Here is a 25157-nt window from a genome sequence, read left to right on the forward strand (position 1 = left end):
TGCTGCCTGCAAAGTCACAGCTGCTTCTGGAGAAGCTGGTAAGCCTGATTTGAAGAATCTGTGAGGTGGGAGTTCCTGAAACTCCAGTCTGTATCCCTGGGCGATACGGTCTTTGACCCAGGGATCCTGGCATGATGTTGCCCAAATGTGACTGAAATAACGTAACCGGGCTACCACCTGCCTGTCTTTCAGGCAGTGCGGTCCACCGTCATGCTGAAGGCTTTGAGGAAGCAAAACTGGAGGTCTGTTCCTGAGAACCTGCAGCTGCTGGTTTCCTGGGTTTACCTCTATTGCCTTTGAAGGCTGTAGAAGAACCTTTGGAATTGCCTTTAATTTTCGCTGTCTGAAAGGACTGCAGAATTGGAGCAGAGTAGGTTTTCCTAGCTGGGGGAGCTGCGGAAGGAAGGCACGTATGTACATAGACCCGCCATGGCCTTGGATTACCTGCCGTGGCCTTGGATTTCCACGTATCCAGTTCATCTCCAAAAAGGGCCTCACCTGTGAATGGTAGGCTTTCCACGGCTTTCCTGGAATCCGCATCCGCAGTCCATTGGTGTAGCCACAAGCCCCTGCATGCTGACACGGCCATGGCAGTTGTGCGTGCATTGATCAAACCAATTTCCTTTATGGGCTCCACCGTAAAGGTAGCAGAGTCCTGAATATGCTGTAGGAGTAGAATTTTCTCCCCCTTGGGTAAGGAATCTAATCCATCAATAAGGTTACCTGACTACTTAGCAATGGCCTTAGTGATCCATGCACAAGTAATAGTGGGTCTCTGGACAACCCCAGCAGCAGTGTATAAAGATTTGAGAGTGGTCTCAATCTTGCGGTCAGCCGTGTCCTTTAAAGATGCTTCCCCAGGAACAGGTAATACTATCTTACGTGACAACCTAGATACCGATGCGTCCACAATCGGCGGGTTTTCACATTTCTTTCTATCCTCCAGAGGAAAGGGAAAGAATGTAATGAACCTTTTAGGGATCTGAAACTTTTTGTCAGGATTAGCCCAAATTTCTTCAAACAGAGCATTCAATTCCTTTGATGCTGGAAAAGTAGCTGAGGATTTATATATTTTTTACATTAAAATAGGATTCCTCCTTTACCTTCGCCACCTTGTCAGGAATGTGCAGGACATCTCTAATAGCTTCTATTAGGGCCTGTATTCCTAGTGACAGGACTACATCCCCCACTCGCATCCACTTCACACTCCTCTGTGCCTGATGTATCGTCATCAGTATCAGCCTGCATGAGCTGGGCCAGAGTACCCATTTGTGGGCAAATGGCAGGGGTCTGAGACACCAGTATGGTAACTGAATCTATTCATCAGGTCATCAAAAGTCTTAAGTATTGTGTCTCCTCTCTCAGTATGGGATAATTTAGTAGAAATATTAGTTATCATCCCCTTAATGGAATTTAACCATGGGGGTTCTGCCCCACCAGCCTGAGAATGTGTACTATTCTGGGTACACGTTAGAGAGTCTCCTGGGGAGACACTCTGCTGTGCAGAAAACACAGTCCCTGGACCTGGTAACGAGAAGGGACCCACACACACCCACACACAGAAGGTGAAAACACAGTTTAAACCACACAGAGCCCGTAGGGAGACACAGAAAATGGAGCCAGCCACACCGCTCCCTGTTAGCCAAGTAACAACTCAGCTGGGTCGCCACACTAAGTCCCTTAATAGGGCTTAGTATACTACAACACTCCCCCTTTCTAATACCCCCTGGTACTGCTGAGGAGACGAAGAGTCTTTGTGGAGGAGATGCGCTTCCCTGTGATGCCTGTTAGTGTAAGCTGCTGAGGGAAAATGGTGCTGCTGAGCTGCTGGATCCGCTCATAGTGAAGCCCTGACCCAGTAATGGCGCGTGGCTTCCTGTTTTTTTTATACTGACCTGAGGTCTTAGTTTATCTAACAGAGGGTTAGAACCCCTATTAAATTAGGAGCCAGTGTGGGTATCATTGGTGGCTCAGCGCACCCCTCACAGCGTGTGTCCTCCTGAGCCTCCCACAGCGCAGCCTGCATGTCAGTGCTGCGCTCCTACCATTGTGCCGCCATTCCTGCCGGCGACTCGCTAAATGGAATGCCGGAGTTCTACTCACCACTCTTCTTTCTTCTGGCTCTGTTAGGGGTGGCAGCGTGCTGCGGGAGGTTGCGCTTGCCGTGTGGGGCTTGTGAATGACTCCCTCAAGAGCTGAGTGTCCTGTCAGCGGAGAAACAGGACCATTAACTCTTTAGGAAGTTGGGCCATTCTCCACCCTAGGTCCCACGAAGCAGGCATGCTGGTGCCACCCAGCAGTGCCTGTAAAATAACAAACAGAAAATAAATGTAGAAAACTCTTCCGGAGCTATCCTAAGCGTGACCGGCTCCTCCAGGCACATTTTCTATACTGAGTCTAGTAGGAGGGGCAAAGAGGGAGGAGCCAGTGCACATTATTGATTTCTTAAAGTGCCCAAGGCTCCTAGTGGACCCGTCTATACCCCATGGTACTAATGTAGACCTCAGTATCCTCTAGGATGTAAGAGAAATAAACAAGAGCACTATTATGAGGCATAAAATGAACAGCTGCTGAGGAGAGGTGTTTCTCTAGAACAGAGGTACCCAAACATGGTCCTCAAGGCATCACAATGATCCAAATTGTTAGCATAACCGTGTTTAGGCACAGGTGAATTAGTAGCTCAGTCAATTTGATTGAATTATCTCTCCTCAGCCATTCCTATCCTTAATCTTGTACTGTTCGGGTGTTTTAAGGACCTTGTTTGTGAACCTCTGCTCTAGAAGCATTAAGACAGGGGGCTCTTCAAAATGTTGCTATGGGGAATAGGTATTCCGCATATCATTTTAATCAGCAGAAAGCAGAGCTGCCTGGGAACCGCCATCTCACTCACGCCAGGCATCTTGCGGTGCATGGCGTATTGAGGCTAGATGTATGAGGACACACCTATATCTGAGTATTAAAAAAGCACTACAGTATGATTACTTCCTAAATATACCTAAGTATACAGATGCTACCATGTCATATTCTTCCAAGAAAACAGAAAAGACAACACATTTAATGTTACTTTATATTAGAGTAAGGTATTTATTTAAAAACAAAAACAAAAAAAATTAAGTCATCTTTTTTTTAATGAAGACATCTTCATTTTCTGTTATTAATGTTGGTGCATATATCAGGAAATCACAATATGAAGTGTTATTTCTGCACATGGAGAGTATATTTTCCAGGAAACATGACAAAATGCAGGGCATTATAGTACGTGGAAATCATAAAATTTTCACTCTGAAATAAATGAAGATCAGTGAATTAGTGCAATATATTCAGAAATGCAGTAATATAAAGAACATAATTCCCATGCAATAAATGTAAACACAAATCAAAACATTGGCTGTGATGCAGAAATAATTGCAAAACTGATTTATGGCAGCTGAGTGATTATAGGTGATCTGTGCACGCATCTAAGTCGCACTGCGTATATGCTGTGATGGTCTTGTGAGGGCGGTCACACTGATTATCGGTGATCTGTGCACGCATCTAAGTCGCACTGCGTATGTGCTGTGATGGTCTTGTGAGGGCGGTCACACTGATTATCGGTGATCTGTGCACGCATCTAAGTCGCACTGCGTATGTGCTGTGATGGTCTTGTGAGGGCGGTCACACTGAATGATTATCGGTGATCTGTGCACGCATCTAAGTCGCACTGCGTATGTGCTGTGATGGTCTTGTGGGGGCGGTCACACTGAATGATTATCGGTGATCTGTGCACGCATCTAAGTTGCACTGCGTATGTGCTGTGATGGTCTTGTGAGGGCGGTCACACTGAATGATTATCGGTGATCTGTGCACGCATCTAAGTCGCACTGCATATGTGCTGTGATGGTCTTGTGAGGGCGGTCACACTGAATGATTATCGGTGATCTGTGCACGCATCTAATAGGCCCTACACACTGGCCGATTTTTTGAAAGATATGAACGATCTCGTTCATAAATGAACGAGAACTGGTTCATATCTTTCAGTGTGGAGGCTCCAGCGATGAACGATGCGCGGCCCCGCGCTCGTTCATCGCTGGTCCCCAGTCGGCTGTGCATGCAGGCCAATATGGACGATCTCGGACATATTTGCCTGCACTTCAATGGAGCCGTGTGACGGAGGGAGTGATGAAACTTCACTCCCCCCGTCACTGCCCCCCTGCCACCGGGCCGCTCGTCGGCCGTATCCGCCGTCGGGCAGCTTGGCAGCGGGTCGGCCAGTGTGTAGGGCCCATAAGTCGCACTGCGAATGTGCTGTGATGGTCTAAGTGATTAAGGGCACATGTTGGTTAAATGCAGGCATGTCGTGACTATTTTTGGGGTGTGTTTCAGTCTACGACTACCATCCTGTATGCAACAGAAAAGGCTCTGGCAACTTCCTGTGGTCATGCTGTGTGATTATAGTCATAACTTAGAACTTTAATAATTAACTGATCTACAACCTATGCTGCATCTTTGTATACGAATGCTGAGATTTGCAAAACCACCAGGGGGTGTCTTAATACAAATCCAGGCGGCTGCGACATTTGCATATTTTCGCACAGCTGCTGCATGCTACATTTCTAAATCAGGTCCTATATATGTAGCTAAATAAACTACATGTACAGTAAACCCCCATACAAATGAAATGCATAGGGAAACAAATCCACAGGAAAACTAAATGCAGTCTTTGCTTCAATGAATATATATTCTTATCCTTTATTTATATGGTGTCACAGGGGTAATGCAGTGCCTACCAAAGTACATAAGCAAGTGAGGAAAACAAGAAAACAGTGACTTACAGTACAAGACAATACAGGACTGAAATAACCTGAAATAAGCATCAGGGAGGCAGAAACTGAGTGTTAGGTGCGAGTGTAGGGAGCATGGAATAGATGATGGACTAAAGGTCCCCATACACTAATGCGACAGGTCAGACCCTCATGTCGCAGGCGATCACCCCGGCAGCCTCCCGGGCGGCAGGATCGCATAAGATAAATCGTATGCGGTCCTTTTGCTTACGATGTGTCTTGTGCGATCCCAGCCATGCCTGTGGGGTCCGACATGTCGCTAGTGCAGCACAGTCAATCTAGGGGATCCGATCCGATGCTCACGGGACCGCGCAGCGGATCAGGTGGAAAACACATCCGAAATGCCCGATTTCATCTGATATATCAGCCCAAATGGCCGAAATCAGATGAAATCGGGCATTATCGTTCTAGTATATGGGCCCTTAAGTAATAGAAGGAAAAGCACATGAGGGGAGACGTACAGTACCTGATCGTGAAAGGGGCAGATAGATGTGGTAGACAGTGAGCATGAATAGGGAGTTAGGATGAGAGATGGCTGGGTTTGACAAAAGTAATGGGTCTTGAGCACTTGTTTGAAGTTTTGTAGAGAGGTGGAGAGTCTGAAAGGAAGAGGTAGAGAATTCCAGAGGTAGGGAGCACCATGGACAAAATCTTGCAGGTGAGAGTGGAAGGCGGTAATCAGTAGGCAAGAGAGGAGGCAAGCATTTGTGGAGCAAAGAGGGCAGGCGGGGAGTGTAAAGGGAGATAAGGTCAGATATGTAAATGGAGAGGAATGGGTGAGGGCTTTGAGAGTGTTAGAAGCTTGAATTGGATTCTGAAGGGGAAGGGGAGCCAGTGTAAGGCTTGTAAGAGAGGGATGGCAGATGTAGTATGTATGGAGAGTAGGATGAGTCTGGCAGCAGCATTGAGGATAGAACAATAAAGTGCAATAATCTTAGTGCATACCCAGTCAGAAGAAAAATAATAAATGATACAACAGTTTTTAAATGTTTTAAAACTATTTTACAATAAAAATAGTACAGCACACAGGCATTAGTATGTATAAATAATAGAATTTCTAATCATATGCCTAATACCGGTATACAATAGAAAAACAGACTTACTAGACAGCATGAATCCATTCAAAATTATTATTTATTATTATTATTATTATTATTATTATTATTATTAATAATACAAAATCCATATTCTCAATGGTTGTATAGTTCTTTTTGGATGAAAGTTCTAGACAGTATGATAATCTTAGGAGGAATATAATCATTGTTTATATATAGAAGGATGTATGGTAACTTGTGTGTAGCGAACCACTGTGTGGTTTGAATCAAAAAAGTATTTTACTTCCCCTGATGAGATTAAGCCGGTACTCACCCACTTATAAGGTCTGTGCTATCCTTCCTAATAGAGGTATGTCTGGGTTGCATCTGAGCAGGACAGCAGCTCTCTAGCAGCGAAGATGCCCCTTAACTCACCGCAGCTCTAGCACTCACAGGTTCCGGCTCCGGACTTCCTGGATGAAGGCAGAGCCGGATTAAGAGGGGGGGGGGGGGGTCCTGGGGATACATACCCCCATGCCATCCTTTCCAAAAGGGCCCCCTGCCACACCACAGATCGGATCTCTCTTCCGATCCGATCTGTGGTGCTGTGCCCCCGTCCGCACTGCAGCGGCGGACGTACAAACAGGACAGCTGAGCTCATACAATAATGTATGAGTGAAGTAGGCTGCCCCAATAGCTGAACGGCAGGCTGCTCCATTCATACATGATTAGAGAGCTGAGCCGTCGCTTAGCTGTCTGTGCGGTTGGCGGGGATGGGAGCGCAGTTCGATCGTTGGCTGAGTGACACGTTATTCATCCTATCCGAAGACAGGATGCAGATCCGCTGCCCAATCAGCAGGTCGGCGCCTGAGGTGTGGGGGCGGTGTTTCCTGGAACCTTGGTAACTGCATGGTAACGCGCTGTGGAAGCCGGGATTCCTGCTCTGTGTCGCTGTCTAGGTTCGGACAGGAGAACCCGCACACCACACCCGCCGCCAGCACCATGAAGATCGAGGAAGTTAAGAGCACCACGAAGACCCAGCGCATCGCCACCCACGTCAAAGGCCTGGGCTTGGATGAGAGCGGAGTGGCCAAGCAGGCGGCAGCTGGGCTGGTGGGTCAGGAGAACGACCGGGGTTCTGGGTCCCCATGAGGGGTATTACCTGGTGACTGGTGGGATACTGTGTTACTATGTACATACAGTGGTACCTGATCTGCTCAGGGTGTCAGTAATTGCTGAGAGGAGAGTATGACACACACATATATATATATATATATATATATATATACACACACACACACACACACACACACACACACACACACACACACACACACACACACCTCTCTTGAATAGGGGCCCCACTGTCTTAAGTACCCCGGGCCCCCCATGGTCTTAATCCGGCTCTGGATGAAGGTGTTTGTGATGTTCGCAATGGCACCGCAAACAATGCTTTAGTTCTTTTTGAACTATCAGAGACCAGATCAGTTGCCAAACATCAGGGGTAATATATCTATTATCCTGCCCCTGCAGACTACAGTATATAGGGAAAACTAAGATGAAGTTACACATAAGGATTCAAGAACATTTCTGCAATATCAAAAACCAAAAGGACAACTATAGCATCCTAACACATTTCAAAGAGAAACACAATAGTGACCCTACGAAATTACGGCTCATAGGTCTGAAGAATATCAGGAGACCATGGAGATGAGGCAATCTCGATGACATCATAATCAAAGAAGAAACCAAGACAATATATAAATTTGGGACCCTAACACCGAAAGGACTAAACATTGATTTAAAATAAGCACCTTTTTTAAAATAATTTAAAATAAAATAATACATCATAAAATTAAATGATACTATCTGCAACATTTTCCATTTAACAAGGTGCACCCATGTATCTATCACTACTGAAATGCTACCTTGCATTACCCTGCGCAGGGGCGTTTTAAGAGAGGAGGAGGCCCGTGTTCAGCCTCATCCGTTTGGGCCCCCTCCTCTCTGCCGGAAGCGCTGTATAGTCTGAGCACTAGAGGGCTCAGATTCTACGGGCACATGCGCAGATCTCCAGGAAAATGGCATGGCGGCCATTTCCCCTGAGATTTCTCTACTGGGCATGCGCAGAACTCCGTGAAAATGGCCGCTGAGCCATTTTCACTGTGTTCTAACAGCGCTGCGGATGCCGGCGCTGGACTTCGGAGGGGTGAGTATTTTAAAAATGGGTGCAGTGTGTGCTGTGGGGGATCCCTCTGGACTCAGGATCCCATGTGCACCGCACACACTGCACCCATTATAGAAACGCCAGTGACCCTGCGTAAGAACATACCTATGCCCTATATGGTTCTTTACAATCCAGAGTTCCTGTGAATATATAGCACTAATAACAAATATATATACACCATCTTTGTAGCAACTAGTTATCAATACCATTATGCTTCAAAAGCCTTTATTATTAAGGATCAAGGACATCAGGGATCCCTTCAAATTATACTTATGTCTCTAAACGTGATATTGTGTTTTACTGTATGTAGAATGTGTGGTTTTGTAGGTAGGACAAAGCTAGCGTTTGTGTCTATTTTCCCTTTTGTGGCAAAGGCTAGGAAGTGACAGCCGAAGAGGGCGGAAGTACTCTATTGCCCTTACAGCACATTAATGTTTTATCCATTCTCCATTAGTTTTAGGGTATTTAGTATTGTCTATGCATCATTGTACCCTTGCGGGCTCGCTTCGCCAGCAACGGTTCAGGCTTGTTGTTTCACTCCGCTCACCATAGGTTACTATTCCAAATAACTGGTGACGTGGACCCAGTGGATTATGGGAAAGGTCCTTTCCATGAAGAGAAACTAAACACTACCGGGTGAGTACCAGCTTATCCTGCCATCAACCCATTCTGAGGAAGTAAAATACTTTTTTTATTCAAACCACACAGTGTTACCATACATACTATTATATATAAATTAGGATTACATTCATCCTAGGATTGTCATATACAGCTTTCATCCAAAATCACTATACAACCACAGATAATATGGATTTATTTATAATTTTAAAAAAAAGAAAGTTGTCTTGTCAGTTTGTTTATATATTATATACCAGTATTAGGATTATGATTAGAAATTCTATTACTTATACATACTTATGCCCATGTGCTATACTATTTTTATTAATAGTGTTAAAATATTTAAAAGCTATAGTATAATTGTTGTTTTTCATCTGACAGGGTATGCACTAAGATTATTGCACTTTGGTGGTCATTCCGAGTTGTTCGCAAGCTGTTTTCGTTCGCAGCGCAGCGTTTAGGCAAAAAAGCGGCACTTCCGCGCATGCGTATGCGGCGCAATGCGCATGTGCGACGTACTTTCACAACAGCCGAAGTAGTTTCACACAAGGTCTAGCGAAGCTTTTTAGTCGCGCTGCTGGCCACAGAGATTGACAGGAATGGGGCGTTTCTGGGAGGTAACTGACCGTTTTCTGGGAGTGTGTGTAAAAACGCAGGCATGTCAGATACAAACGCAGGCGTGCCTGGGGAAACGCAGGCATGGCTGGCCGAACGCAGGGCATGTTCATGATGTCAAAACAGGAACTAAATAGTCTGAAGTGATCGCAAGCGCTGAGTAGGTCTGGAGCTGCTCGGAAACTGCACAATCTTTTTTTTTTAGCAGTGCTGCGATCCTTTCATTCGCACTTCTGTTAAGCTAAAATACACTCCCACAGGGCGGCGGCTTAGCGTTTGCACGGCTGCTAAAAGCAGCTAGCGAGCGAACAACTCGGAATGAGGGCCTTTGTTGTTATATCCAGAAGTGGAGTCCTGCAGTACATCCACCCCCTTGCCAGCACCTAGTTAGGTCTCCTTGTAAATATTTAGCGCAGTCCTGTACTTTGCTTCTATTATCAGCATTGAGGATAGATTGGAGTGGAGAGAGGTGGTTGTTGGGGAGGCTAGATAGGTGGACATCACAGTAGTCCAATCTAGAAATTACCAGTGAGTGAATGAGGGTCTTAGAAGCATTCAAGGTGAGAAAGGGTTTAATCATGGAATGTTTTTTTGAGATGTAAACTAGAGATGAGTGGTCTGGATTTCTTGGAATCCGAACAGCTCCAAAGCTGGGGATCTGATGAGTCCACTGTCAGACTTGGGTCCCTCTGTGATGCCGAATGTCATCTTGCTGCTGTCAGAGTCTTGTGGGATTTGGATTTTCAGGACTATTTCATCAAATGCACACTGCTTCATGCAGTGCAATACTCTGCTGTATTGGCTGCCGTAGTGACTGTGTGCATAGGGGTAATGCTGCTGAATGCTGTACTATACTCTGTTGTATTGGATGTATTTGCTGTGTCCACAAGTGGATGTGGTTAAAATTGACTGTGTACAGGGGCACACACTGTATTCTGCTGTGCTGAGCTATACTCTGCTGTATACTATTGTCTGTTCTGTGTCCACAAATGTCTGTGCTTAAATGTGACTGTGTATAGGGGACACACTGAATGCTGCTGTATGCTGTGCTATACTCTGCTGAATACTGTTTGCTGTGTTGTGTCCACAAGTGCCTGTGCTTAAAATTGACTGTGTATAGGGGGCACATTGTATTCTGGTGTGCTGAGCTATATTTTGCTGTATACTATTTGCTGTGTTGTGTCCACAAGTGGCTGTGCTTAAATGTGACAGTGTATAGGGGGCACACTGCATGCTGCTGAATGCTGCAAAGGTTAGTCACACCAAATATTGATTTGTTGATATCTATGTACTGTTTTATGTACTGTGAATGGAAAGATGTTTATTTATTTGAGTTTCTTAGCGTGCAGTAAACTGGAGATATATTCTGGGTATACGGAAGTATACTTGTCAAATAAAATTTATTCTGATTTAGATTTCTCTTCTATTGATTAATTTCGCATTTGGCTAATGGATAAAAATAAACTATTATAAAATAAACACTTCTATATTTGAAAGCATTCTCACTTTGCAGCAATTTTTTCCCACACCTGCCTAAAACATTTGCACAGTAGTGTGTGTGTGTGTGTGTGTGTGTATATATATATATTCTATTATTTGTACTGTGTGGTGCACTTTAGTCTAGTATCTTTGTTCACGTGTATCTATAAACCCTGTGATCCACACAGTTTGAAGAACTGAGCTGCAAGTTAAAAATAAGATAATAAATAAGTGATTTGCAGGAGAAGAGGGTGGTCCACAGTGTCAAAAGTAGCAAAGAGTTTAAGTAGAATAAGGAGAGAGTAGTGGCCCTTGGATTTGGCAACATGGTGGTCATTACTGACTTTTGTGAGGGCAGTTTCAGTGGAGTTGAGAGGATGGAAGCCAGACTGAAAAGTGTAGGAGCAGGAAGTGAGAGGAAAGAAAGGCAGTAAGGTTGTAGACAATACGCTTAAGGAGTTTGAGAGCAAAATAGAGTTAGAGAGAGTGGGGGAGACAATGGTATGCTTAAAGGCAGAGGGGACTCTGCCTGATGAGAAGGAGAGATTGAAAACAGGTGAAAGAGATAAGTGGATGATGAAGCAGGAGGGGATAGAGTCAAATGGGAAAGTGGAGGGGGGTGGATCCAATGAGGGCCATGATGTAAGACACAACAGAAAAAGTCAGAGTTGGTAAGATGGATTTAGTCTAAATCCAGCTCTGAGTAGGTGGCATGAAAAGTTTGCTTTGTGTCAGTCATCCAGGCAGATACTTATCAGACTCAGTGTAATTAGTTCTGGAACAGTCTATGTGGCAGTGAGGGTTAATAACACATACAGTACAGTACCTAGTGTAAGGCAGTGCAGCTTTAAATCACTAAACAATTTAAACCCAAAAACTTTTTCATACTTCCCAATAACAAACATGTCACCTCAATAGAAAAACATCATAAGTATCCATAGACTTTCATTATTGTGTCCCACTCTACTTTCTGATTTGAAAGGAAAATATGTTGCAATCAGTGGCAGCTCCTAACTTTTTTCCAGTAATTTCTGGAGTCGGACTCAACTCTGTTTTCCACTTACAGATGAGCAGTTCAGTTCTGTTGAAAACCAAACACAACCGAACTTTTGGTATCTAAGTGGACAGAGGGGGTCATTCGGTCTGATTGTAGATGTGCTAAATTTAGCACATCTACGATCAGTTACTCAGACATGCGGGGGAACACCCAGCACAGGGCTAGTCCGCCCTGCATGTCTGGCCCTCCCCCCCTCTCCCTTGCACAAGGCGATGCCAATGAGTAACTCCCTGCCTGTGCACCTGCCGCGGCCCATCCCCGCAACGGTCCAGACATGCCTGCGTTGTCCGGACCACGCCCCACCAATGGCCTTGCGCCGTTGGCATGCCCCGTTCTGCCCTCGCGACTGCCTCTGCCTGTCGATCAGGCAGAGGCGATCGCAGCCCTAAGAAGCTTTTGCATCTCACTGGGCTTAACGGGGTGCGCACGTGTAGCACAAAGGGCTTCAGACTGCGATCGCTGCAGCGTCTGAATTATCCCCTGAATCCCGATTTGGCTCTTCCGTAGAGTTCGGAACTCAGATTTAAAAACCAAAGCTCAGATAAAGATTGCATGTGAGTCCCTCTCTTGTGATCTGAGGAGAGTGTATGTTGAAGTGGGCAAAAATGACTGGAAATGACTGGAAATTTATGCTATTGATGTTAATAATACTACAGGAACAAAAAACGTTACATGATTTTTGCTGTTATTATAATTTTTTTTATCTTAAGAAAACCAGATAACCCCGGGTGCGTGGCCTGACAGCTTAAGCAGCCAGACGTATTTTATGTGCGCTCCTGCACAACACCTTATATATTAGGGTTTATAGCTCTTTCTGTGGTCTCACCCTTTCTGTGTTCTCACCCCTCCTTCTTGCATTAGGGGACCTGTCCCCATGACATTGAGTGGCCCCTGCTACCCCTACAGAGGACCAAGAAAGTGTGTACATTGTGGCTCATTCTGCCTCCTGAGCCAGGGACTGGAGTATGTGACGTAGCCAGCCCGGACTTCCGGACCTGCCGCTTTACCTGCTCGTCCCACCGGGAGCCCCGGATAACTCTTACTGTGCCCGCCACAGCTTCCCCCCAGCCCCTCAGTACATGTGCCACTGTACTTCAGTGGGAGATGAGCGTCTGGCTACGGCTGCTGAGGGAGGTTTCCAGTCAGCGGGTGTTCCTGGTGGAAGACTTGTTGTACCATCACTGTGCCTGCTGCAGCTCCCCTCTGACCCCACAGTACCAGTGCTGCTGTTCTCAGATGGGAGATGGACATCCTGCTCCTGCTGCTGAGTGGAGAGTCTGAAAGCTCCCAGCCTGTGGGTGCTCACGGCGGCAGACATCTTGCCACCCGGCTCCCACATCTCTGCAGTGAAATGGCCACTGGAGCAGCCTGCCACCATTTGTGCAGGGTGATTTCTACATCCACATCACCTGAAAGCCTCAGGCTAGCCACTGATGCAAGAGCTTTCTCTACAGCCCCGATGCATAACTGGCACCCTGCCCCCTGGTAGTCATATTGGATTCTGCCTCCACACCTTTCCACCACCATCTCTTCTCAGTACCTGCTTCTGGATTCTGTATGGGGTGAGTACTCTTTCAATTCCTCTACAGCCCTGTACCGGTACTTTTAGTGTCTACAAAATCTCCGACTGTACCTGTATCTTGCTTGGGTGACTCCTTCCCACCTGCTCCGAGTACTTGGACCTCGCTGTTCTCTCCTCCTGAGCAAGGAAGGTGAAAGCTGCTTGGTTCTGTTACCTGGGAACCTGGCAGGCCCATTCCCAGTGACTTTCCAAGTGTGCGTTCTACATTTGTTAGTGGTTACTAATTATTTGCAATTGCTCAGTAGTTATAACGGGATGTAACCTTGATGACGCCAGCCATTAAGGCCTGCTAGGTGGGACTCAAGGAATAAGATCTTCCTATCTTCCCTAATGGGTTGATAGTTTTGCTATTCATGCAGTAATACTACCCTACTGACCGCCAAAAGAATATCCCCCGGCTTCTATACTACATATCCCTTCACTCCTTAGGATTGCATTGCTCCTTCGGACATGCCGCCGAAAAGAGTGCCGGTCCCTAATTGCCAGTCCCTGTGAATTTTCCTAAAGCCTCTGACTCGAGACAGAAATCCTCTAACTCCTCCTCAGTGCACACTCTGACTCCCTCTACTACGTCTAAAGCCTCAACTCCATCAACAACTACTGATTTGGGGATGGAACTGGATCCTCATGCGTCCCTTAATACCCAATCTATGTTCAAGATGTTTACCGCTTTCGGCACTGACATTCTCCCTGGCCTGGACACTTCGAATCAGTCTCTCAAAGCTGACCTAGTAGATATTGCGGGGCGCATTGAACACTTGGAAGGCAAGATGCAGGAACTGGTAACGTCACATAATAACCTCCTAACCTCTCATTCAGAGTTACAAACAGAAGTGTCTTCCATGCATGAAAAGATTGCGGACCTTGAGGACAGGTCTAGGAGAAACAACCTCAAGATAAGAGGCATACCTGACTCAGTGTCACCGGTGGAGTTGGGAGATTATGTTCTTATACTATTCCAAAAGCTTCTTACCTCAGCTACAATGCAAGCTCTGATTGTAGATCGTGTTCACCGCTTGCCATTACCGAGGGGAGGATTCACCTCTAATTATCCTAGAGACACCTTGCTTCGAGTCCACTTTCCACATTAAGGAGGAAATCCTCAAGACTGCTTGGCAGGCAGAGGGATCCAATATATTAGGAGGCCTAGAAATTTATCCCGACCTATCTCAGTTCACCCTGGCTAAGAGACGTTCTTACCACCTGATTACAGCTGATTTACGAGACCATGATATCCAATACAGATGGGGATTCCCGGTCAAGATTATCGTCAGATATGACTCCTCCTCCTATGTGATATTTTCCTTTGATGCAGGAGTTAAGCTATTGGCAGACTTGGACATTGTGGCTCCGCAGCCAAAATCCACTGCATCAGCTCTGGTTCCAGTGGATTGAGGGAATACTGACACTCTGATATCCTTTATAAATGTATGGGTTTTGATACTGAAGTATTAGAATGGCGTTTGAGATACTCTAACGCTCCATTTGGTGACTGGCACTGGTATCACAACCCATGTTTTTTCTTTTGTCTCCATTTTTTGTAGGCGACAAACACTGTGGCCCTAATTGCAGGGCCATTTCAGGGTTTTTTTTTCTCTTCCTTTTTCTTTCTCTTTTCTCCTTTTCTCTTTCCTTTTTCCCCTCTCTCTGTTTTTCTGGTTCCTGTATTGTCCCCTTCTTCCTTCCTGGAGTCCGCATAAGAATTTCACCTTATTATGTATATTCTGTTCGACCTTATTATTCCTCATGGTTAAGTTTTATTCATTGAATGTCAATGGCCTTAATTCGCCTAATAAGAGATGGCAAGCTTTAGAGTCTTTTTACAGGGAAAGGGCTAGTATAGTTGGCCTACAGGAGACCCATTTTTCGTCCAAGGCTCTCCCTGCATTTACTAACTCCTGTTATCCCTCTGGTTATTATGCTAACAACCCATATAAAAGACACAGAGTGGCCATCTTATTTCATAATTCGGTTAATTTCAAATTGACTTCCAAAAGTTGGAAGATAAAGTCATGATTCTTGTCTCTTTGTATGCGCCAAACACTAACCAGATTTCATTCTTGCGGAAATTATTTGTAACTATACAGAAGGTTCAAAAGGGCCATGTAGTGATTATGGGAGACTTCAATATAGTTCCGGAAGAAAAATTAGAAAAATCCACTGCTTCTAGGGGACGCTCTAGAGGGCTACTTTCACAGGCTAGTTTGAGTCACTTGTTATCCAAATTTGATCTATATGATGTTTGGCGCATACGATCTCCAACGGTTAAAGACTATACCTTCTTTTCTCATTTCCACAACTTGTATTCCCTGCATTGATCTGATATATACGTCCAGATCAACCATTTCTCATTTCCACAACTTGTATTCCCTGCATTGATCTGATATATACGTCCAGATCAACCATTAGTCCGGTGGTGTGGTCGGATCACGCGACAGTGACTTGGTCTTGGAACTTTAATTATTCTCAGTTGTCTCGTCGACCCCGAAGGTTGCCAGAATATATATTAACTTCCCCTGAAGCATCCTCCGCCATAGCTGATGCCTTGACGGCCTACCTTGCCACCAATTCTCCTATTGACACGTCTATTCCTACACGCTGGTGTGCCTTAAAGGCGGTTCTACATGGAGTACCAATTCAGACAGGGGCCTGTATGTAGAGACAATATTTACACCAACAGGAAGATTTAGAACAACGACTCCTCCAAGTGGAGTCTTTAAATAGAGCACAGCGTTCCCATCATCTGAAACGTAAACTGGTATCCATTAGAAACCAGCTCCAAACACTGTACTTACAAACATATTCATATGAAACATGCTTACACCAAACTACAACAGAAAGTTTATACGCTGAGCAATAAAACTAGTACATTATTAGCTCACAAGCTGAGATTACGCCAAGATAGAAATAAAATGAAATACATCCAGACGTCGGATGGTCAGAAACTTCTAAACCTATCGGATATAGCAGAGTCATTTGCCAAATATTATACACAACTATATTACTTAAGATCTGACCCCAGCACTGTGCAGCTCACTCCCTCTTTAATATCTTCCTTTCTGAATGGCCTCCCTCTCCCCAAGCTGTCTGCGGACATCTTAAGTGCCCTTAATATACAATGGTCTGAAGAGGAGATAGCGCTGGTTATTAAATCCTTGCCATCAATGAAGGCCCCTGGACCAGATGGTTTAATTAATTCCTTCTACAAACAATATGCCCCCACTCTCATCTCGACCCTCGCCTCTTTGTATAACTATGCCACTGATTGTGGTTCACTACCTGAGGAAATGCTGCAAGCTTGTATCATCACAATTCCTAAGCAGGGTAAAGACCCATCTATGTGCCAGAACTACAGACCTATTGCATTGCTTAATACAAACAAAGATTTTTTCCAAGCTTATAGTGAATAGGTTATCACCGCTTATCCCCCACATTGTCCATCCAGATCAGGTGGGCTTTGTCAGAGGCAGACAATCGACGGACAACACGAGAAGGGTCTTTGACCTTGCTGAATATTTTGTGAGCGGGAGTACGGAAGCTATCTTCCTTTCCTTAGACGCTGAAAAGGCATTCGACGGGTTGCACTGGGGATTTCTCCATGAGATTTTGTTGAGAATTGACCTCAAAGGTGCAATCTTGTCCTCTATATTAGCATTATATAGCTCCCCAACAGCCGCAGTATTCAGAAATGGGTTTTTATCTTCTCCCTTTAAGATTTCAATCGGCACTAGACAGGGATGCATTTGCGATACGCCAATCTTTATCCTTCCAAGGTATCAGTAGGGTCGTCTTTCCACAAACTCAGTTTGTTTGCAGATGATGTGCTCTTGTTTATTACACATCCTGACACTGCACTACCTACCCTACACAAGATTATTAAACACTACAGTACAGCATCATTCTATAAACTCAATACGTCTAAGACGGAAGCTATGCCGTTTAACCTAACACCAGATCGGTTGTCCGTCTTTCAAATACTTTATAAAAATAATTGGAAAAAATACTATATTTTATACTTCGGTATTAACATCCCAAACTCTTTATCACAAATTACAGACTTTAATTACAATCCACTCTCTCTCAGATAGAAATGTTATTACAGAGGATGTTGGGTTTGGAAGTGTCTTGGTTAGGTAGACTAGCTGCTTTTAAAACGTCGTCTTGCCCAAACTGATGTACCTTTTTCGCTCAATACCTTTCCTGGTTCCCCAGAGGGTCATTAGTCGAATACACTCTGTATTACTTAGGCATGTTTGGAAGAAGAAGCCTCCCTGAATAGCGTACAGCCGATTAATTAGAGCATGGAGATTTAGAGGCCTCGAGGTCCCCGACTTAAAGAAATACCAACTTGCTTGCCTTGTAGCACAACTTAGTGATTGGTCTTTGCCTACAGGTAGGAAGCAGTGGGTGGACCTAGAGAAACAGTTATTTGTACATGTTCCGTTGATTGATTTATTGTAGATCCCGTTCCAACAGAGGGGGTAATTCCAAGTTGATCGCAGCAGGAAATTTTTTAGCAGTTGGCCAAAACCATGTGCACTGCAGGTGTGGCAGATATAACATTTGTAGAGAGAGTTAGATTTGGGTGGGTTATTTTATTTCTGTGCAGGGTAAATACTGGCTGCTTTATTTTTACACTGCAAATTAGATTGCAGATTGAACACACCACACCCAAATCTAACTCTCTCTGCACATGTTATATCTGCCTCCCCTGCAGTGCACATGGTTTTGCCCAATTGCTAACAGAATTCCTGCTTCGATCAACTTGGAATTACCCCCAGAGACCGCTCTCGCACGCTGCTCCACGTGCCATTTTAGATTCTTGTACCTTAGTGATTTCCTCTAAATCTGTCTCCTTACCTTCCTGTAAACTGTCTCTATCTGCTCTCTCGGGCCTTATCCCGGACTTAAATCTCTCCAAATGGATATCCTGCAGTATTGCTACCATTTCTGAGTTGGTAGATGGTACAACAATTACTCGTTTAGTACTTTATGAGAGCAATTTGACCTTCCCGCTAGAGAGATATTTTCCTACTCTTGTGTTGTCCATTGGATAGCTGGTTCATTAAGTTCTCAGGTCCAATGCTCTTGCCACCCCCCAATATCTTAAGCAAGGATCTTGTCTAGTAACGCCAGAGGTTCTATAAGATTTTGGTATGCTATAGCGTACATCTCTGGGACAGAGGCGAAACTGCCCACTCAACTTAAATGGGAAGCGGATCTGCACTGCTCCTTTATCCAGCAACAATGGGAGTTGATTTACATCTCATCACATGCTATGTTCAAATGTACCAATCATATCGAAATGCACTTTAAACTGTTACACGGCCTTTACTTTACACCTGCCAAGTTGCATAAGATCTGGCCTACGGTTTCTAAACTATGCTTGAGGAACTGCGCGGAGGTGGGTGATATCTTCTATGTTTTCTGGGCTTGTCCTATACTCCGCCAGCTCTGGAAGGATGTTTTTATACTTGCCTCCACAGTACTCCATTTCCCCCTCCCAAAATCACTTTCCCGAGCCTTATTACATATTTATCCTAAAGGTCTGTCATATACAAATCATTATGTCTTAGGCCACATTCTTATCGCCACTACAGCTGCGATTGCACAAGATTGGAAGAGCCCCTCCCCCCCCCAACACTTCTGAAAATTGTGCGGAAGATCCATCACGCCTTTCAAATTTAAACCTCTGGTATACCTTATCCCTATATGGCTAATTCCCCACTGGTAAAATGGTCCCAGTGGCAAGAGTATTCAACGTCACGATACGGAGTTAATTTAGGTTTAGACCTAGAATGATTATATGGCCTGGAACTGTAGAGTTCCTAACTGCTCTACCTTTTGCATTGGCAATCTATATTGTGCATGTTTTATATACGTGACGTTTGATTTATATTGTATGTATATGTAACCAATATGGAAGTTGGGTTTTGGACCTCCCCCTCCTTTTTTTTTTCTTTTCTCTCTCTCTCTTATTATTGTTTTTTGTTAGTTCCCTGATTTTCCCCTTTCTTCTTTCTGTACCCCTCCCCCCTTCCGTGTTTTAGGGAATTAAACTCAATAAAATAAAAAACTATTGATGGAAAACCAGATAACCCCAAAACCAAATCAAAAACACTTGAGGGTGGTTATGCAAAAGCCAAACCAAAACATGATTATGATTTAGAAATAAAACTAAAACATGGAGATCTGCACATACACAAAAAAAATATAGCAGTAGAAGGAAAAAATACCAATGCACACAAAACTAAGATTCAAAGGACTGTGGGGGTCATTCAAACCCAATCGCTGCTGTGCATTTTCGCACAGCAGCAATCGGGTCTGCACTTTGCATGTGCCAGCGCCTTAGTGCGCCAGCACATGCCAGACAGCCGACAGCTGTCTTAGGCTAGCAATTTTCTCTGCCTGATTGACAGGCAGAGGCGGTCGCTGGGCGGGAGGGGGCAAGCTGGCGTGCCTGGACCATTGGAGGGCGGGCCACGGCGGCGGCGTGATGTCACATGCAGCTGCTGTGACCCTCACAGAGATGGGTAGCTCCTTGCCAGCACGCAGGAGCTGCGCTGGTGGGGAGCTACCCCTACAGTACAAAAGCATCGCCACTGTGCAATGCTTTTGTACTTGTGCACCGGGGCAGGGCCTGACATGCAGGGCGGACTAGCCCTGTGCTGGGCGTCCCTCCACATGCCAGGTAAGCTGATCGTAGATATACTAAATGTAGCACATCTACGATCAGGTCTGAATCACCCCCTGTATCAGCTGCATCTCCTAGAAGACAAATAACGCTGGCTTCCTATTGGAAGAAATTCTGTACTAACTAGCAGTCTCAGGTGGAGAAGACACCCACCCTTGATAAGGTCAGTCTGGTGTGTGCAGGCACAATGCTACCCACTCAGCAAAGGGATGCAGAGCAGGGAGGCACCAGGCTTGAGAGGCGCTCTCCCTGCTGCTGCACCTGTCTCCCCTGCTGCTGCTGCTCCTGTCACACTGTTTGAAAGGCAGCGGCGCCGGCAGCTTGAAGCTTTCCTTACCCCTCTGACAGTGTCAGCTTCAGTGTCCATGTCCACGGCAAAAAGTAGGCAGAGATACATGGGACAGAGGGGCAGAGGTACACGGGACGAAGGTCGCGGAGCAACACAGATCCAGGCTGCTACAGATCTGGTCAGCCAAACTACTGTGATAGGTAAGTAGTGGATGGAAAGAGTGTGAGTGAGAATGAGTGTATATGTATATGTATGTATGTGTGTATGTATGTGTATGTGTGTTTTGTCATTATGTGTTTAAGTGGCACTTCTGCAGGCATTATGCATAAGTGTACTACTACTGAAAGCATTATGCATAAGCGCACTAAAAAGGGGGCATCATGCTTAAGCGGTGCTACTACTGGGGGGCATAATGTATGCATAAGTGCACTACTACTGGGGGCAATATGCATAAGCGGCGCTACTACTGGGGGCATTATTCATGCATAAGCGCACTACTACTGGGGGCATTAAGCACAAGTGGTGCTACTACTAGGGGCATTATGCATAAGCGGCACTACTACTGGTGGCATTATGAGTATAAGCAGCACTAGTATGTGCGGTGTCATGTGAATAAGATTGTGCTACTGTGCGGAATAATTGAAAATGGGGAGTACTATTGTATGGCCACGTCCTTTCCTTGTGAGACCACACCCATTTTGGGCGTCCCTTTGTAAAGTATGGGAGGGCGCAAATTTATAGTTTGCAGGGGGCCGCCAAACACCCTAGCGCCGGCTCTGGGTGTGTTACTAGTAGAATAAGCTCTCAGTGGGAAGTCAGTGGCATAGCACAGACTGGGGGTTTACTGGTGGTGGATTTTGCTGAGAAGGTTGTTGCCCTGAAGCCCCTTGGTAAAATCCACCACATGTTGCAATACTTCATTTTAAAAGAAACAAAAAATGTGGTAGTGATAATAATGAACGTACCTGTGCATGTAGGATAACTTATTTCTTTTTTAGAACATTTTCCAATCAGCACATTGCTCCTGTATCCTTCTTTACATGTAAATCTAATAACTTCACCTTCCCCATAATATACTTCACCATCATGTTCTTCATGCAGTTCTAAGTAGTGTGTATCAATATCCTCTTGCTTTAAACGACAAGTGTCTGTGAATGAAAATACACACATCTGAATAAGTGCTAGATAGATTTTATATATATATATATATATATATATATATATATACACACACACACACACACACACATAAACACTCACACACAAAAGTATATATATATATATATATACACATACACACACACACACAAAATAAATATATATATATATATATATATATATACCCCCTATATTTCTACTATCACAGGGTCCCCATCTGGCAGAGGACCATCCTCAGGGATTTAGCAGCTGAATTTATTATACCATCCCTAAAAAGAGTGATTGCACTAAGAGGCACAAGCGCTGTATTGGTGACACACATATATTGGTTTTATATATATATATTTTATATATATATATATATATATATATATATATATATATAAATAAAATCCTCTGTGCAGTCCGGCACTCACCTCCCCCAACAGGCTAATGGCTCCGGTGCCCTCCTTAGAGGTATTTGATGCCTCAGTATATGCAGAGAAGAAAGGCGACACTCGGAGGCTGGCAAATTAGGTGAAGCAAACCATTACGTGTTTAATCACTTCAATGTTTTGGGGGACTTTGAGTGACTTTGAGGGCGTGTCCACTAGAGATGAGCAGGTTCGGTTTCTCTGAATCCGAACCCGCACGAACTTCATGTTTTTTTTCACGGGTCCGAGCGACTCGGATCTTCCCGCCTTGCTCGGTTAACCCGAGCGCGCCCGAACGTCATCATGACGCTGTCGGATTCTCGCGAGACTCGGATTCTATATAAGGAGCCGCGCGTCGCCGGCATTTTCACACGTGCATTGAGATTGATAGGGAGAGGACGTGGCTGGCGTCCTCTCCATTTAGATTAGGAGAGAGAGAGAGAGATTGACCTGAGGCTGATACTGTAGAAGAGAGTGCAGAGTTTAGTGACTGACCACAGTGACCACCAGCAGTGCAGTTGTTTTATTTAATATATCCGTTCTCTGCCTGAAAAAAACGGTACACACAGTGACTCAGTCACATACCATATCTGTGTGCACTGCTCAGCCCAGTGTGCTGCATGCCTGCATCATCTATGTATATATTATATATCTGACTGTGCTCAGCTCACACAGCTTATAATTGTGGGGGAGACTGGGGAGCACTGCAGTGCCAGTTATAGGTTATAACAGGAGCCAGGAGTACAAGACAGTCACATACCATATCTGTGTGCACTGCTCAGCCCAGTGTGCTGCATCATCTATGTATATATTATATATCTGACTGTGCTCAGCTCACACAGCTTATAATTGTGGGGGAGACTGGGGAGCACTGCAGTGCCAGTTATAGGTTATAGCAGGAGCCAGGAGTACATATTATATTAAAATTAAACAGTGCACACTTTTGCTGCAGGAGTGCCACTGCCAGTGTGACTGACCAGTGACCTGACCACACTGACCACCAGTATAGTTAGTAGTATACTATATTGTGATAGCCTGAAAAAGTTAAACACTCGTCGTGTGACTTCACTTGTGTGGTGTTTTTTTTTTATTCTATAAAAAACTCATTCTGCTGACAGACAGTGTCCAGCAGGTCCGTCATTATATAATATATATACCTGTCCGGCTGCAGTAGTGATATATATATATTTTTTATATCATTATTTATCATCCAGTCGCAGCAGATACAGTACGGTAGTTCACGGCTGTAGCTACCTCTGTGTCGGCACTCGGCAGTCCATCCATAATTGTATACCACCTACCCGTGGTTTTTTTTTCTTTCTTCTTTATACATACATACTACTACATCTCTTTATCAACCAGTATATATTAGCAGCAGACACAGTACAGTACGGTAGTTCACGGCTGTGGCTACCTCTGTGTCGGCACTCGGCAGTCCGTCCATAATTGTATACCACCTAACCGTGGTTTTTTTTTCTTTCTTCTTTATACATACATACTACGACATCTCTTTATCAACCAGTCTATATTAGCAGCAGACACAGTACAGTACGGTAGTTCACGGCTGTGGCTACCTCTGTGTCGGCACTCGGCAGTCCGTCCATAATTGTATACCACCTAACCGTGGGTTTTTTTTCTTTCTTCTTCATACATACATACTACGACATCTCTTTATCAACCAGTCTATATTAGCAGCAGACACAGTACAGTACGGTAGTTCACGGCTGTGGCTACCTCTGTGTCGGCACTCGGCAGTCCGTCCATAATTGTATACCACCTAACCGTGGTTTTTTTTTTCTTTCTTCTTTATACATACATACTACGACATCTCTTTATCAACCAGTCTATATTAGCAGCAGACACAGTACAGTACGGTAGTTCACGGCTGTGGCTACCTCTGTGTCGGCACTCGGCAGTCCGTCCATAATTGTATACCACCTACCCGTGGTTTTTTTTTCTTTCTTCTTTATACATACATACTACTACATCTCTTTATCAACCAGTCTATATTAGCAGCAGACACAGTACAGTACGGTAGTTCACGGCTGTGGCTACCTCTGTGTCGGCACTCGGCAGTCCGTCCATAATTGTATACCACCTACCCTTGGTTTTTTTTTCTTTCTTCTTCATACATACATACTACGACATCTCTTTATCAACCAGTCTATCAGTCTATATTAGCAGCAGACACAGTACAGTACGGTAGTTCACGGCTGTGGCTACCTCTGTGTCGGCACTCGGCAGTCCGTCCATAATTGTATACCACCTAACCGTGGTTTTTTTTTCTTTCTTCTTCATACATACATACTACGACATCTCTTTATCAACCAGTCTATATTAGCAGCAGACACAGTACAGTACGGTAGTTCACGGCTGTGGCTACCTCTGTGTCGGCACTCGGCAGTCCGTCCACAATTGTATACTAGTATCCATCCATCTCCATTGTTTACCTGAGGTGCCTTTTAGTTGTGCCTATTAAAATATGGAGAACAAAAATGTTGAGGTTCCAAAATTAGGGAAAGATCAAGATCCACTTCCACCTCGTGCTGAAGCTGCTGCCACTAGTCATGGCCGAGACGATGAAATGCCAGCAACGTCGTCTGCCAAGGCCGATGCCCAATGTCATAGTACAGAGCATGTCAAATCCAAAACACCAAATATCAGTAAAAAAAGGACTCCAAAACCTAAAATAAAATTGTCGGAGGAGAAGCGTAAACTTGCCAATATGCCATTTACCACACGGAGTGGCAAGGAACGGCTGAGGCCCTGGCCTATGTTCATGGCTAGTGGTTCAGCTTCACATGAGGATGGAAGCACTCAGCCTCTCGCTAGAAAAATGAAAAGACTCAAGCTGGCAAAAGCAGCACAGCAAAGAACTGTGCATTCTTCGAAATCCCAAATCCACAAGGAGAGTCCAATTGTGTCGGTTGCGATGCCTGACCTTCCCAACACTGGACGTGAAGAGCATGCGCCTTCCACCATTTGCACGCCCCCTGCAAGTGCTGGAAGGAGCACCCGCAGTCCAGTTCCTGATAGTCAGATTGAAGATGTCAGTGTTGAAGTACACCAGGATGAGGAGGATATGGGTGTTGCTGGCGCTGGGGAGGAAATTGACCAGGAGGATTCTGATGGTGAGGTGGTTTGTTTAAGTCAGGCACCCGGGGAGACACC

General features: G+C 44.9%; 1 protein-coding gene across 4 annotated transcripts in view; it reads right to left on the reverse strand.

Annotated features, from left to right (window-relative positions):
- Positions 1-3053: 3053 nt before the first annotated feature.
- LOC134957934 (complement factor H-like) overlaps positions 3054-25157 on the reverse strand; it is a 498750-nt gene continuing 476646 nt past the window's right edge. For 3 of the 4 annotated variants that reach the window (XM_063940184.1, XM_063940186.1, XM_063940183.1), the window contains 2 exons: positions 21381-21563; positions 3054-3282 (listed from right to left, as the gene is read on the reverse strand). In XM_063940184.1, coding sequence (XP_063796254.1) covers positions 3278-3282; positions 21381-21563 — 188 coding nt within the window. In that variant the 3' untranslated portion in view covers positions 3054-3277. The remainder of the gene's footprint in view (positions 3283-21380; positions 21564-25157) is intronic. The other variant, XM_063940185.1, reaches the window with a different exon arrangement.

The sequence above is a fragment of the Pseudophryne corroboree genome, chromosome 9, assembly GCF_028390025.1.
Source record: "Pseudophryne corroboree isolate aPseCor3 chromosome 9, aPseCor3.hap2, whole genome shotgun sequence".
Classification (NCBI taxonomy): Eukaryota; Metazoa; Chordata; class Amphibia; order Anura; family Myobatrachidae; genus Pseudophryne; species Pseudophryne corroboree.